Source organism: Chanodichthys erythropterus, chromosome 5, assembly GCF_024489055.1.
Source record: "Chanodichthys erythropterus isolate Z2021 chromosome 5, ASM2448905v1, whole genome shotgun sequence".
In the NCBI taxonomy this organism is placed as follows: domain Eukaryota; kingdom Metazoa; phylum Chordata; class Actinopteri; order Cypriniformes; family Xenocyprididae; genus Chanodichthys; species Chanodichthys erythropterus.
Window position 1 is genome coordinate 556,150 of NC_090225.1, and position 13,995 is coordinate 570,144.

At 34.8% G+C, this 13,995-nt stretch overlaps 1 protein-coding gene across 1 annotated transcript; it reads right to left on the reverse strand.

The window, feature by feature from the left end:
- Window positions 1-623: 623 nt before the first annotated feature.
- Window positions 624-13,397, reverse strand: LOC137019909 (E3 ubiquitin/ISG15 ligase TRIM25-like). The gene is made up of 8 exons (XM_067385056.1): window positions 13,314-13,397; window positions 7,396-8,030; window positions 6,271-6,366; window positions 5,442-5,675; window positions 5,203-5,359; window positions 5,038-5,064; window positions 1,464-1,509; window positions 624-727 (listed from the first exon to the last, which is right to left on the reverse strand). The coding sequence occupies exons 2-8, from the start codon at window positions 7,954-7,956 to the stop codon at window positions 688-690; spliced, it is 1,161 nt and encodes a 386-aa protein (XP_067241157.1). The 5' UTR covers window positions 7,957-8,030; window positions 13,314-13,397; the 3' UTR covers window positions 624-687.
- Between the last annotated feature and the right edge of the window lie 598 nt (window positions 13,398-13,995).

Consider the following 13,995-nt stretch of genomic DNA (forward strand, 5'->3'; position numbering starts at 1 on the left):
CATGTTTCCATTTCTCCTCGAGATGGTGCATGAGCCTCAACATCTCATTCGGTCATTCCGAAGTTGCTGTTTTTTTTTTTTTTTTTTTGGTATTGATGTTTCAATCAGGTCATTTTATTAAGGTTTAATTAAAGTTAGTTCACCCCAAAATTAAAATTCTGTCATTAATTACTCACCCTCGTGCCGTTCCACACCCGTAAGACCTTCGTTCATCTTCAGGACACAAATTAAGATATTTTTTGATGAAATCCGATGACTCCGTGAGGCCTGAGCAATGACATTTCCTCTCTCAAGATCCATTAATGTACTAAAAACATTTAAATCAGGTCATGTGAGTACAGTGGTTCAATATTAATATTATAAAGCCACCAGAATATTTTTGGTGCGGCAAAAAAAACAACAAAAAACAAAAAAAAAAAAAAACAGAATGACGACTTATTTAGTGATGGCCGATTTCAAAACACTGCTTCAGGAAGATTCGGAGCACAGTGCAAAAAAAAAAAAAAAAAAAAAAAAAACGTGACATACCGTGAAACCGCCAGAATCTTAAAAAAAAAAAAAAAAAACACATACGATTTTTTTTGTCAAACCACCCAGCACTAATGAAGACCATCTCCAATTTTGGTGCTGTAACATTTTATTTTACAATAGCAAAGAATGATGATGTCCAGATGTTTTGAAGGGTCATCAATATGTACCAGGAAGCATTTCATCCTCAACATCGTCCCTGCAATCAAAGATCATATTTTAAGGAGCAAACTGACACTAATATATATATATATATATATATACACACACATACGGAAAGTGTACCAAATTACACTTGAAATTAGCAGTTTTTAACGTTATTTGAGAGAGATCTACAAACATTTTCACTTCTTTAAATTACCTTCCATAATATTCACAATAAAAGAGCTGTGTTTGCAGTTGTGCCACCCTGACATTTGAGAGTTTTTCAATCATCTCAACATCTTTAAAACTACTGATATTCATAAAGCGTGATAATATGAAAGGTTTCAAACCTAAAATAATATTCTTTAGTTTTTATTTTTTTTATTACTGAGACCCCATTTTAAATAGTTTTCTATTTAAAACAGTTGCACCACCTGACATTTTGGGGGTTTAAGATAAAAGATAAAAAACAAAAAACAAAATAATATTATTTAAATGTACTAAAAGTGAATTTAAACTATATAGATTTTATACAATAAAGTGATATGTAATTAATCAAATTTAAAAGAAAATAATGCGCTTGAAAAAAAAATGCATGTCATAAATGTGCACAAACATTACCAATCAAAAAGATTTTTGTTTTGGAAGGAAAATTATGGCTTCATTCATTTGGTCATTTATTTTAGGCTTAAACATCTCAGCCACTGCAATCACAACTCACATTTTTAGAAATAAGATGTTATTTTCAACAGAAAACATGCGGGTACAATAACTGTAATATATACCCTTACCACATTTCCTCGTCACCCATCTCTTCTTCCTCTTCCGAGAGGTAATCTATGATTAAGAAATGAAGCACGCATGTAAAAAGTAAGTGACAGTAAGTGCTACGATCAGGTATAATGAGAGCCTGTTTAACCCTCAGGGGTCTGAGAATTTTTTGGGGCCCTGGAGATGTTGACATGCCCTGACATTTGTGCTTTTTTCAGTTGTTCATAAACATATTAATGACAAAAGTGTCATTACACTGTATTCAGCACAAACTAGGCTACAATAATATGTGAGGAACATGTATGTACATGTTTGTATTTTTGAAGGAATAACATTTATGCGTATCATAAAAACAAACTTAAGTCACTGAAAAAAGGCCAAAATATATATATTAAGTCTGTGTTCACAAGACTTCTGGGTATTTGAGGTTGTAGACTAGAGTTTTTGCTTCAGAATGAAGTAAAAATTATCCAACCTACTCGTTCATATAAAACAATAGAGAGATTTAAATTTAAGACACTTTTTTGTATGCACAGTATGCGTGGAGGCATGAATCATGAATAATGTTGTAATTCACACCTGAGAAGACAAAAGAATTGCATAATGAGTTGTAATGACTTGCATATTAATGAGGCCTTTCAGTCAGGTAGGCTGAGAAAAAACCCTCAGTGATCATGCTGATAACAGGATTAATGTCCACTCTGGACATAAAATACATGATTTTTGTGATTCATGCATGCACGTATTATTGCACATGATGAAGAAAATTTTGTTAGGCCTATGTTAAATTACAGTACCAGTCAAAATATTGAACACACTGCCATTATAATGTTTTTAAAAGAAGTCTCAAGTCTAACCAAATAGTTTTCCATTTTAATACACTTTAAAATATAATGTATTTCTGTGATGCAAAGCGTCTGAACATTCCTACCTCTAGGGCATTTCATATAGGCAACTATATTTGTTATATTATAGAGCCTAAATGTTAATGTGCAGTTGACAAACTATACATCATTAAAAAGTTCTAAGACTCAAGCTTCACATTTTGACTCTTAACCCTCTGGAGTCTGAGGCTGATTTGGGGCTTGGAGAAGGTTTGAAATGCCCTGACATTTGTGCTTTTTTCAGTTGTTCATAAACATATTAATGACAAAAGTGTCATTACACTGTATTCAGCACAAACTAGGCTACAATAATATGTGAGGAACATGTATGTACATGTTTGTATTTTTGAAGGAATAACATTTATGCGTGGTTATTGAAAAAACAAAACTTAAGTCACTGAAATAAGGCCAAAAAAAGTATATTAAATCTGTGTTCACAAGACTTCTGGGTGTTGGAGGTTGTAGGCTAGAGTTTTTGCTTCAAAATTATGTAAAAATTATGCTGCCTACTCCTTCATATAAAACAATATATTGATTTAGTTTTTGTAAGACACTTTTTGCCAAGAAACACCGTATGCGAGGAGGCGTGAATCACCACTGAATAATGGGCCATTCTCACCTGAGAAGACAAAAGAGTTGGATAGTAATGAGCTGAAATGACTTGCATATTAATGAGGCATTTCAGTCAGGTAGGCTGTGAAAAAAACCTTCTGTGATGTCTCAAGCTCATTATGATATATGAAACATACAGAAAAATATTACTACAATATAAATTAATGTTTTTTATTATACTTTAAAATATAATGTATTTCTGTGATGCAAAGAGTCTGAATATAGGCTTTTAGTTTAAAAGCATGCACATTTGGAGAAATATTGGATTCTCATATGCTTATGTCAATTTTCTATACAGAGGAGTTATTTTTATTTAATATTCACTGTCATTACTATAAGCGCTGGTGTTTTCAATTCATCCTTGAAGTCAGAGGGCGCTCTGTGCATTTTTAGTCCACAAATTCATCTAAAAGAAGAAGAGGCTATTCCATGAATGGAGTTTCCAATACATACTGCAGCCGGAGGGCGCTAAAGAAACAAAAACTCATCTAAAATTCATCTGTAGAAGAAAAGTAAACAGGAAGTAACTGCATGTCTTCTAGAGATCACTAACCATGACTTTTACATCCAGATAAACACTTTTCAAGACAATAAATACACAATTGAGATGATGAATGCATGTATTGCCTCTGAATTTGCGTCTGAATAGCGCTGGCTCCGTGGGCGTGGCCGCATTAGCGGATAATGAGCTGAATCACGGACTTCTGACATGGCTCTCTTTTCATACAGATTACATAAACACAGAAAGATTGTTTTCGATTTGACTTGCATGATTTAAAACCTGACATCTTAACGTTTTTTTAGACATAAGTTTAATTTTTCTGTGATTAGTATTCACTAAGTTACAGTTAATTTTCTGAGAATTATCAGATTGGACTTCGTTCAGAGGGAGAGGAGAGATCACGCATCATGTTAGTTTTCTTTATTTTACAAAAAGCACAACATTTTGTTTTTACTTTGAGTGTATATAAATAAAAGATGATATTCTATAGTTTCAATTGATATATTACTTATGTCTCTATGACAAGAAATGACGGAGTATTTTAAGTCTGTTTTGCTGCAATGTGAAAAAAAACCTGCAAAACGCGCCGGCGCGTTTTTAGACCTCAGAGTGTTAAAATCTTATATTGACCGTAATTTCTTAATATGCTTAAAAGCATACACATTTGGAGAAATATTGAAGGATTCTCATATGTTTATATTAATTTTCTATGCAGAGGAGTAATATTTACTCTATATTTATTGTCATCACTATGAGTGCTGGATACTGTGTTTTCAATTCATACTTGCAGCCGGAGGACGCTCTGTGCACATTTAGTTCACAAATGCCTCCTAAAGAAGAACAGGCCATGTTACAATCCAGGAACTAACCAAATTAACAGAGGCTTCCAGAGATCGCCAACTATGGCTATTCAAAACACTTTTGAAGACAAATTCACGATTGAGACGATATATACAAGTATTGCCTCAGAATTTGCATCTGAATAGCGCTGGCTCAGTGGGCGTGGCCGCATTAGCAGATAATGAGCTGAATCATGGGCGTCTGACGTGTATCACATGTGTCTCTTTTCATACAGATCACATAAACAGAGAATTTGTTTTCGATTTGACTTACACGATTTAAAACCTGACATTTCAACATTTCTTTAGACAAGTCTAATTTTTTTGTGATTAGTATTCACTAAGTTACAGTTCATTTTCTGAGAACTATCAGATTGGACTTCATTCAGAGGGAGACGAGAGATCACGCATCATGTTAGTTTTCTTTATTTTACAAAAAGAACAACATTGCTGTTGTTTTTACTCTGAGTGTACACAAATAAAAGAAGATATTCCAGATTAAAATTGTGTATAACTCTTAATTGTATGTGCAACAATGACAGAGTATTTTGAGTCTCTTTCACACTGTTAAGAAAAAAACCGCGGTGATAGACCTCAGAGTGTTAATTTCCTAAATAGCAGTTATGAAAATCTTTTGCCAAAAAAAAAAAAAAAAAAAAAAAAAAGACAAACCAAGAAATAGAGTAACCTATAACACGATAATAATAAATTATGTTTTTTTAATTTTGCATGTTTCCCTCAAGAATAATGTACTTACCATCCTGGAATATCAGGACATCAGCAACTACAAAGAGAGATACACATTCACTTACAATGTGAAATTTCTCTGAATACATGTATAACATATTAAACAGCTTTATAATAAATACTTTTATGGCATAATTTAATTCCGTTTGTGACTAACAAAAAAATGTTATTTCACCTTCGTCAAATATTTCACCCATGTGCTCCTCACAGACTTCATCCAGCTGGTTTTTCAGCTCTGAGACACACTGCTCTACTCTCTCAAATGTCAGGTTACCAAAATCACTGGATGAACTGTGCTGGGAAACTCCAGAAGAGACGGAGTACTTCTGCCACTGGAAAAAAAAAATAAATCCTATACATGTCAGAAACAACAATGCAGCATTTCATTTAAAATCCTACAGATATTTTTGCCACCTGGAAAAAGTAAACGTGATCCTTTGTCTGTAAAAGTGGCTCCAGTTTACGGTTCTCCTCCTGTAGTTCACAGATCTCCTTCTCCAGTGTCTGTATGTGATTCTCTGCATCTCGTACCTCCTTGTTCTCCTGAGCTCTGATGTTCTCTCTCACCTCAGCTTGTCTCTTCTGAATGGAGCAGATGATCTCACTGAAGATCTTGTCGCTGTGCTCCACTGCTGCCTGTGCAGAGCGCTGCAATACAAAGGGAGATATTTTCTTTTAAGGACTTCAACAAACGGCTGGTAGGGACTACAACGAGCTTCCTGAGTTGGTGACGTCACTAACCCTAAAACTTACATAAACCCCACCCCTGAGAACACACAACAAAGGGGGCGGGGCCATGTTGGGCAGCTTTAGAGAAGAGGAAGAGTTGTTGTAGTCGAGTGTTGTTGTCATGCCGTCATTTTACACCAAACGAGGGTCAATTCAACACAAAAGATGAACATGACGGCACATGCTAGTGGATGAGTTGAATCAACTCCACAGCAACTACATCAATTTATCCACTAACCATTCAGAAACGTCTAAAAGTTGTAACTTCTTCCTGAGTCTCTCCATCAGTGTCGGTTTGAACAATGTAAGGCTGAACACTTTCGTCATTTTGTCTGCGTGAGATTCTCCAGCTTTGTTGTTGTTGAGCTGTTAAAGCTCCGACCTCAAATTCTACCAACTTATTTAACCAGCACAACTCTGTTAGTATTTATTTGTTAGCAGCTGTTTGGCTATAATAGGAACTTTAATTTCTCATCTTGTTTAAACCCTCGTTTTAGCCGTCAATCACACCTACCTTATAAGAGATCACAGCTTTCTTACACTGATAAACCTCCTTCTTCAAGTCATTGGTTTTCTGATTGAAATCCCTCTTTTTTATTTTCAGTTCCTCCTGTGGATGAATTTGCAATCTATAAGAATCCTGTTCTTAAGCGGCTTAAAATCAACTTTTGAATACTGTAGAAAAGATATTAAAGGATTAGTTCACTTCAGAATTAAAGTTTCCTGATAATTTACTCACCCCCATGTCATCCAAGATGTTCATGTCTTTCTTTCTTCAGTGGAAAAGAAATGAAGGTTTTTGAGGAAGACATTCCAGGATTTTTCTCCATATAGTGGGGTTCAACGGGTTGAAGGTCCAAATGTCAGTTTCAGTGCAGCTTCAAAGAGCTCTACATGATCCCAGACGAGGAATAAGAGTCTAATCTAGAGAAACCATCAGACATTTTCTAAAAAATAAAAAAAATAAACATTTATATACTTTTTAAACCACAAATACTTGTCTTGCACTGCTCTGTGATGCTCCACGCATTACGTAATCATGTTGGAAAGGTCACGCGTGACATAGGCGGAAGTAGGGAAAAACTCCATCTCATTTTCTTCAAAATAGTCCAACATCGTCGTTTTACCTTTTTTTGTAAAGGCCGATTGACTTAGCCTTTGCATGTTCACTTTGTAAACTTCTGCCTACGTCACGCGTGACCTTTCAAACAAGATCACGTAATGCGTGGAGCATCACAGAGCAGTGCAAGACGAGCATTTGTGGTTAAAAAGTATATAATTGTTTATTTTTTTATAAAATGTCTGATGGTTTCTCTAGATCAGACTCTTATTCCTCGTCTGGGATCATGTAGAGCTCTTTGAAGCTGCACTGAAACTGACATTTGGACCTTCAACCCGTTGAACCCCAGTGAAGTCCACTATATGGAGAAAAATCCTGGAATGTTTTCCTTAATTTCTTTTCAACTGAAGAAAGACAGACATGAACATCTTGGATGACATGGGGGTGAGTAAATTTAAATATCATGAAATTTTCATTCTGAAATGAACTAATAGTTTAATCTCAAACTGGGCTCAGACTAAGGAATTTTAGGAGAAACAAGTTTGTAATTGAGAATTAAATAAAATTACTTCATCTTACCTGTTTCTTTGCCATTGCATCTGCAGCCGAGACCATTCTATGTCCACTGTGTTCATTCCCCATACAAACCACACAAACACACTTCTGGTCATTATAGCAGTACACCTCCAGAGCTTTATGATGTTGAGGGCAGATCTGCTGCTGGAGATTTGGAGAAGCTTTAGCCAGCTTGTGTATTTTAAAAGCTTTAGACTCCAGATGAGGACGGAGGTGAGTTCGGCAGTAAGAAGCCATACAAACCAAACAAGACCTGATGGCTTTTAATTTTCTTCCTTTGCAAACATCACACTTCACGTCTCCAGGTCCAGCTGGAGCTTCCTGCTTCATTCCCTCCAAAATATCAGCCAGTACCTTGGTTTTGCCGAGAGCTGGTCTTTTGTTGAATCTCATCCTGCATGTTGGGCAGCTGTAAACACCTCGATTAGCTCCCACATCCCAGCACCTCTTAATACAGTCCATGCAGAAACTGTGACCACAAGAAGTCGTCACTGGGTTCTTGAGAAGATTCAGACAGATCGGGCAGTTTAAAGAACTTTGAGTACCAAAAAGAGATTCTGCCATGTTGGCGTTTTCAAGCCGAGTGGAAGATTCACTGTAGAATAACAGGAGTTTGTAAATCACAATGGGAGTGGCTCCTATATGCAAACATGAGAAAATGAAAATGCAAATAATGAATCACCATTTCTTGCTTCTTTAAATTTCACTACATATCTGCACCATCCTGAAAATCACTATACATATCAGTTTAAAGGGTTAGTTCACCCAAAAATTAAATTTTTCATTTAACTACTCACCCTCATGTCGTTCCACACCCATAAGACCTTCATTAATCTTCAGAACACAAATTAAGATATTTTTGAGGTTATATTTACGGTCTTACGGGTGTGGAACGACATGAGGGTGAGCAATTAATGGCAGAATTTTTGTTTTTTGGGTGAACCAACCCTTTAAGATACAGAAACACATCTACCCTACCGTATACACATTGCTAATTTCTCAAAGCACTCTCACTCTTTATGTCTGCAGTGTTATCTAGTGCAGTGTTTCGTAACCACTGTGCCACGGCACATTAGTGTGGGTTTTCTTAAACCAATGAAAAGGATTTAAAAGAGCTTGGGACAAAATCCCATAACTCCATTGGATCCTCAAACTGTCAGTCAAACCTTATAACTTAAAATAGAAATTTGTAAATTGAAAAAGTAATGCATTGCTTTAATAGTTACTTAAACAAGTAATCTGATTCAGTTGACAGTCAGCAAGGTAAAACTTACAAGGTAAAAAAAAATATGATCTCAAGTATGATAATACTTAATATGTAGATAAAGGGCTGTGGATTTGCATAAAATGTCGTTATCTTGCTGGAGTTTATTGCAGTTTCTGAACGATGTCATCATACTGGCTATAGGGTGTCTGTTAGATCGCACAACACAAGGACTATGAATTGGCGTCACACGCACAATAACTGGAATTTAAAAGTGAAAAGAAACAGATGATCAATAAACTGTTAGAAGTAGAAATACATTCTCTTTGTGCCGTGAACTTTTCAATGCACAGCGCAACTGCGCACTGTGACTCCATATTACTTCAAGCACATCATTCTGCACTCTGGATGTGCATTAGCGGTTTGTGCTGCTGTTTTGAAGTGTTTCATATCATCGTTTTGCACACTGAAAGATTATTAATAACATATTTTGTTCTGTCGCATCTATCATATCTTGATGCCCCTTTAAAAAGCTGCACAATAAATTTAAAAACAAACATCTTTTTATCTTAGATTATAATAAATACACAAGTCTTTACATTCATATATAAATATAAATCAAATATAGTTTTTTTTAATTGCATAAGAATACAAATAGTAATTTTAAACTTTATATTAACATTTAGATTTTATAAAATTACTGTGCAAAGTTTTCAAGAATTAGGCTAGCATACTTTTTGCTGCTGAACGATATAGTCACCTAGTTATTATTTATTTGGGTGGATGACATGACGTACAGTTCTACCTGTCCATAATGTCATTTACTAAAGAAAATGGGTATTTTTTAAAAATGTATATCCTTATGTTGTTCCTCTAACAAGATATTACTACAGCGTACCATAGCTTTAGTTGGTGTATGAAGACCAATACTTAGAATTTTGATCTAAACATCAAAATTGTCATATGGTGTGACTGTCCGGGCTATGTGACTTTACTAATATGACAATATATCTCAGCAAAGTATAAACAATTGATAGATTTACAGTTTAAATAACAGAATTAGGCATTTTTAATGAACACAAAGTGTTGATGTCTGTGCATGATTTTTAAGAAAGTTCTGGCCAAATACATTTTGTCTGTAAAATGGGCATCATATGGTGTGACATTAAAATCTATATTTTGAACGGGCAATAATTTGGACAACATTATGAACCAGAGGTCCACACTCAACCAGGACGTTGCATTGTCATCTCTAAAGTGGTTTGGAAGGTCATGAGGCGAGTTCTGACTTTTTGATTTTTACTTAAAAAGCTCTGTATCTGATTAGCTCACTAGTGGTCAAAGTTTTGTGTCTTATGGTGTGACATTTGCATAAAAATGAAACACTTTTTACAAATTTTACTCATTTATTCTTGAAAATCATTGCTGTCATGTGGCAATTTACGTGCCAAGGATAAGCTAGCTGTTTTTAGTTAACCGAGAGATTATCTTAACTGAGCAAAACGTCATATGGTGTGACACCGTATCATATGGTGTGACCGTTTTTTCCAGGTCACACCATATGATATTTGTCACACAATATGACATACCCCTTTTTTTGATGATAAATAAATAATCAAAACATATTGTAATAAATTAATGGTGAACATTAAATTACCCATCCAATTAAAGGGTTAGTTCATCCAAAAATGAAAATAATGTCATTAATTACTCTCCCTCATGTCGTTCCACACCCGTAAGACCTTCAGTCATCTTCGGAACACAAATTAAGATATTTTTGATTTAATCCGATGGCTCAGTGAGGCCTACATAGCCAGAAATGTCACCAAATCTCTCAAGATCCAGAAAGGTACTCAAAACATATTAAAAACAGTCACGTGACTACAGCGGTTCAACCTTAATGTTATGAAGTGACAAGAATACTTTTTGTGTGAAAAAAAAAAAAAACTAAATAATGACATTTTTACAACAATATCTAGTGATGGCCCATTTCAAAACACTGCTTCGGAGCTTTACGAATCGAATCAGTGGTTTGGAGTGCCAAAGTCATGTGATTTCAACAGTTTAGCAGGTTGATATGCAACCTGAATCACTAATTCGAAACAAGATTTGAAACTTTATGAAGCGGTGTTTTGAATCATTAGATATTGTTGAAAAGTCTTTATTTTGTTTTGTTTTTTTGTCACATAAAAAGTATTCTCGTCACTTCATAACATTAAGGTTGATCCACTGTAGTCACATAAACTGTTTTAAATATGTTTTGAGTACCTTTATGGATCTTGAGAGGTTTGGTGACTTTGCGGGCAATGCAGGCCTCACTGAGCCATTGGATTTCATCAAAAATATCTTAATTTGTGTTCTGAAGATGAATGAAGGTCTTACGGGTGTGGAACGGCATGAGGGCGAGTAATTAATGACATTATTTTCATTTTTGGGTGAACTAACCCTTTAAATTGTTGCTTTTCAAATGTATACTTAATTTAAACGTTTCACCATGTTTGCCATGTCAGGCAGAAATGTCAAGTAAAGAGCGGACACAAAAATACAGGGAAAGACTCAATTCAATTATTTTTTTCTTTTCTGTATCTTTTATGTGTCTCTCCACATCTCTATCATTTTCTCATCTCTTGAAGGAGGAAGGGAGTGCACACTGAATGCCTTGAGTTTTCCTCTTTGTGTCTTCTCTTTATACCTTTTCAGCTTCCACTGATGTTTAAAGATCCCATGTGAATCTGTTATTATCCCATGGGTATCCGTTTTTACTAATACTATAATAGTCTATGAATTTTCAATCTAAAACATTCAGCTAATTGTAAATTGATATTTTATATTGATAGACTGTCCTCTAGTTTTAAAATGTTCATATTGAAGTTTCTTGACATGAGATGGAGTTTGATTTACTCATATTTCATAAATAAAATCTTAAAAGTTTTAAAATGATGATAGTAAGTTTCATGATATTTAGTCCTATTAATTTTAATTGAATTGATTGAATGATGAATGCATATAAAATACACTTTTTTTCAGTTCGTCATATAGTGTGACACTATATCATTTGGTGTGACAATCAGAATTGTGACAATAAAATTACTTTTTTGTTATAAATCATAACAAAGTCAATGGAGCAAAAGAGAAATAGTATCACAGGCATTTTGTTAGATTTATAACAGAGTTTGTCAGAATTAATCTAAAATATCTGGAAAAGCTGAAGAGGTATGTCTTACTTTGCATGATGGTTTAAAAAATAATACAAAATATATTGGATCTGCACCAAAAAAAAATTAAATCTGAAGATAGTAATGATAAAGGTTTATGGTGAAGTTAGTTACATAGGCAGAGTATATCTCATTTTCATTTTATATAGAATAACTTTTATGTCACACCATATGGCAATTTTAGGCACAAATGCAACAAATTGGTGAATAAATCCAATTTCCAATATAAAATCTAAAAAACAACTATTTTTGGAAAATCAAGAGTCAGTACAACACAACTCAATATTTTTTATGCCTAATATTTGAAGTTTTTAAAAAAAAAAATGTTTTTCAGGCTTATATGTCAACCACCCACTTGGTCAGCTTATGATTATATATTTGTATTAATTTGTCATTTTTCTAATTAACTTATTTATATTTAATGAAGTAGTGCGTTTAGTGCATTCTGGATTGTGTTTAACAAATCAAAGAATGACTATTCGTTCCACAAATACAGATGTATAGATACAGGCCTCCACTAGTTATTCTAGAAATAAATTAATTTAACAAAAGGTAACCTCTTTTGCTACATATTTTTAACGGTTTAAATGTATACTCTACATGTTTGACCATATATGAACTATCATTTAGCCTACTATATGTTGTGTATGACTAATGAGCCCTACCATCACCAATAAATAAATTACTATTAGAGCACAAAATTGTTTACAAGAGAACAAATTTCTTCATTGATCTAATCACTTAAAATGTTTAGATGTTTTACCTTCCAATACTGTGCCATGGCAAGAAAAAGGTTGGGAAACACTAAAGTCTAAATGTGTTTTGTGTTGCCCTACTACACAAGGGTGGTTTCACACTAGCAGTTAAGTTCGAAACAGGGTTCGGTTTGCATGAAAAACTGGTAATATGGAAGTTGTCATGCCATGCACATACATAAACTCAAACTCTTTAATTAAAACAAATTACAGGTCTATATATTCACCAGCGTTCTGTTTTCGAACATGCGTCGTGCACGCTTGTGATGACGTAAGATCAGTGCTGCCATTTTAGCGATTTTCCCGCTAGATTTAGCGACTTCCCGCCTCTTTTGAGCATTTATTCAAAAGCCTAGTGATAAATCTAGCAACTTCTTGTACAAGCCTTATGTAGATTCCGTGACTCGCACTCTGATCTATATCTACATTTATATTAATACAGATCAGTGGAAACTGACGTATTACGTCATTTAACGACATTTAGCGACCAATTTTAGCAAACATACCCTGCCTAGGGTTCGATGGAATCGAGTTTGAAACAAGATCAACGCTGCGGGACACACGCAGTCATTCTCGGACCCAAACGTTGTGAAGCACCCTGACTAGCTAAAATCTTGCACATGCTGAGGAAAAGTGTGGGAAAATACCACACTATCATACTAATAAACTACTTTTATTTTTTCACATATAGCCTACCTACAAACACCTCTAAACCTTATGCAACGTAAACAAAGTAGTTCACTTCACCTAGTAGCTCCAGTAGAGTTAGACAGACTCACAACTTCTCTAGAATTCCACGAATCGCCGTCAGATATCAGTCACTCCAGTCAGCCGCGCCAAATGAAGTATATATGGACTATTTGGGGGGAGACGTCACACTTACGTCACTGCGCGCGCATTATGCTAACCGTAAAAAAAAAAAGTGTTAACAAAATTAAAAACAAAAAGGAAAACAAAATAATAGAAAAATGTCTTGTACCAAAAACTGTAGATGTAGAAAGATGGTTCATTACTATTATTTGTGAATGGGGGAAACTGCAACGCGCAAAATGTCGGAATACATCCCGCCTCCCACGTACAAGAGCCAATCGAATCGCTGATTGAGTTTCCAAGCTGCCGTTGGAAACCCTGTTCCCATAGAAACCTGAGACTTAGGACTGCACATGCGCATTGGCTCATCTAGCTTGAAAAATATTTTTCTTTAACGAGCATAAGAAACATCATTTCTCAGAAAGTTAATGTCAGATTTTGTTTCTGAATTTAAATATGTTAACTGTGAGTTTAGAAAGCAGTTTTTGAGATTTCAGGATTTCCCCAAATTAAATAGATAGTCGGGATGTCAGAAATAGCTGCCAGAAAGTGTTGCAAATATGGCTGCCGAGTGAACAGGCTTTCCTTGAAAGGGACTTTGCTTGTAGGCTACTTCTGG

What these genes read in the sequence shown, in the direction of transcription:
- LOC137019909 (XM_067385056.1), bottom strand. Translation starts at nt 7,956, where the DNA reads ATGGCAGAATCTCTTTTTGGTACTCAAAGTTCTTTAAACTGCCCGATC. An exon ending in ATGCAATGGCAAAGAAACAG is followed by an intron (nt 6,367 to 7,395) that starts GTAAGATGAAGT and finishes ATTCATCCACAG; the next exon opens with GAGGAACTGAAAATAAAAAA. An exon ending in AAGCTGTGATCTCTTATAAG is followed by an intron (nt 5,676 to 6,270) that starts GTAGGTGTGATT and finishes TTTGTATTGCAG; the next exon opens with CGCTCTGCACAGGCAGCAGT.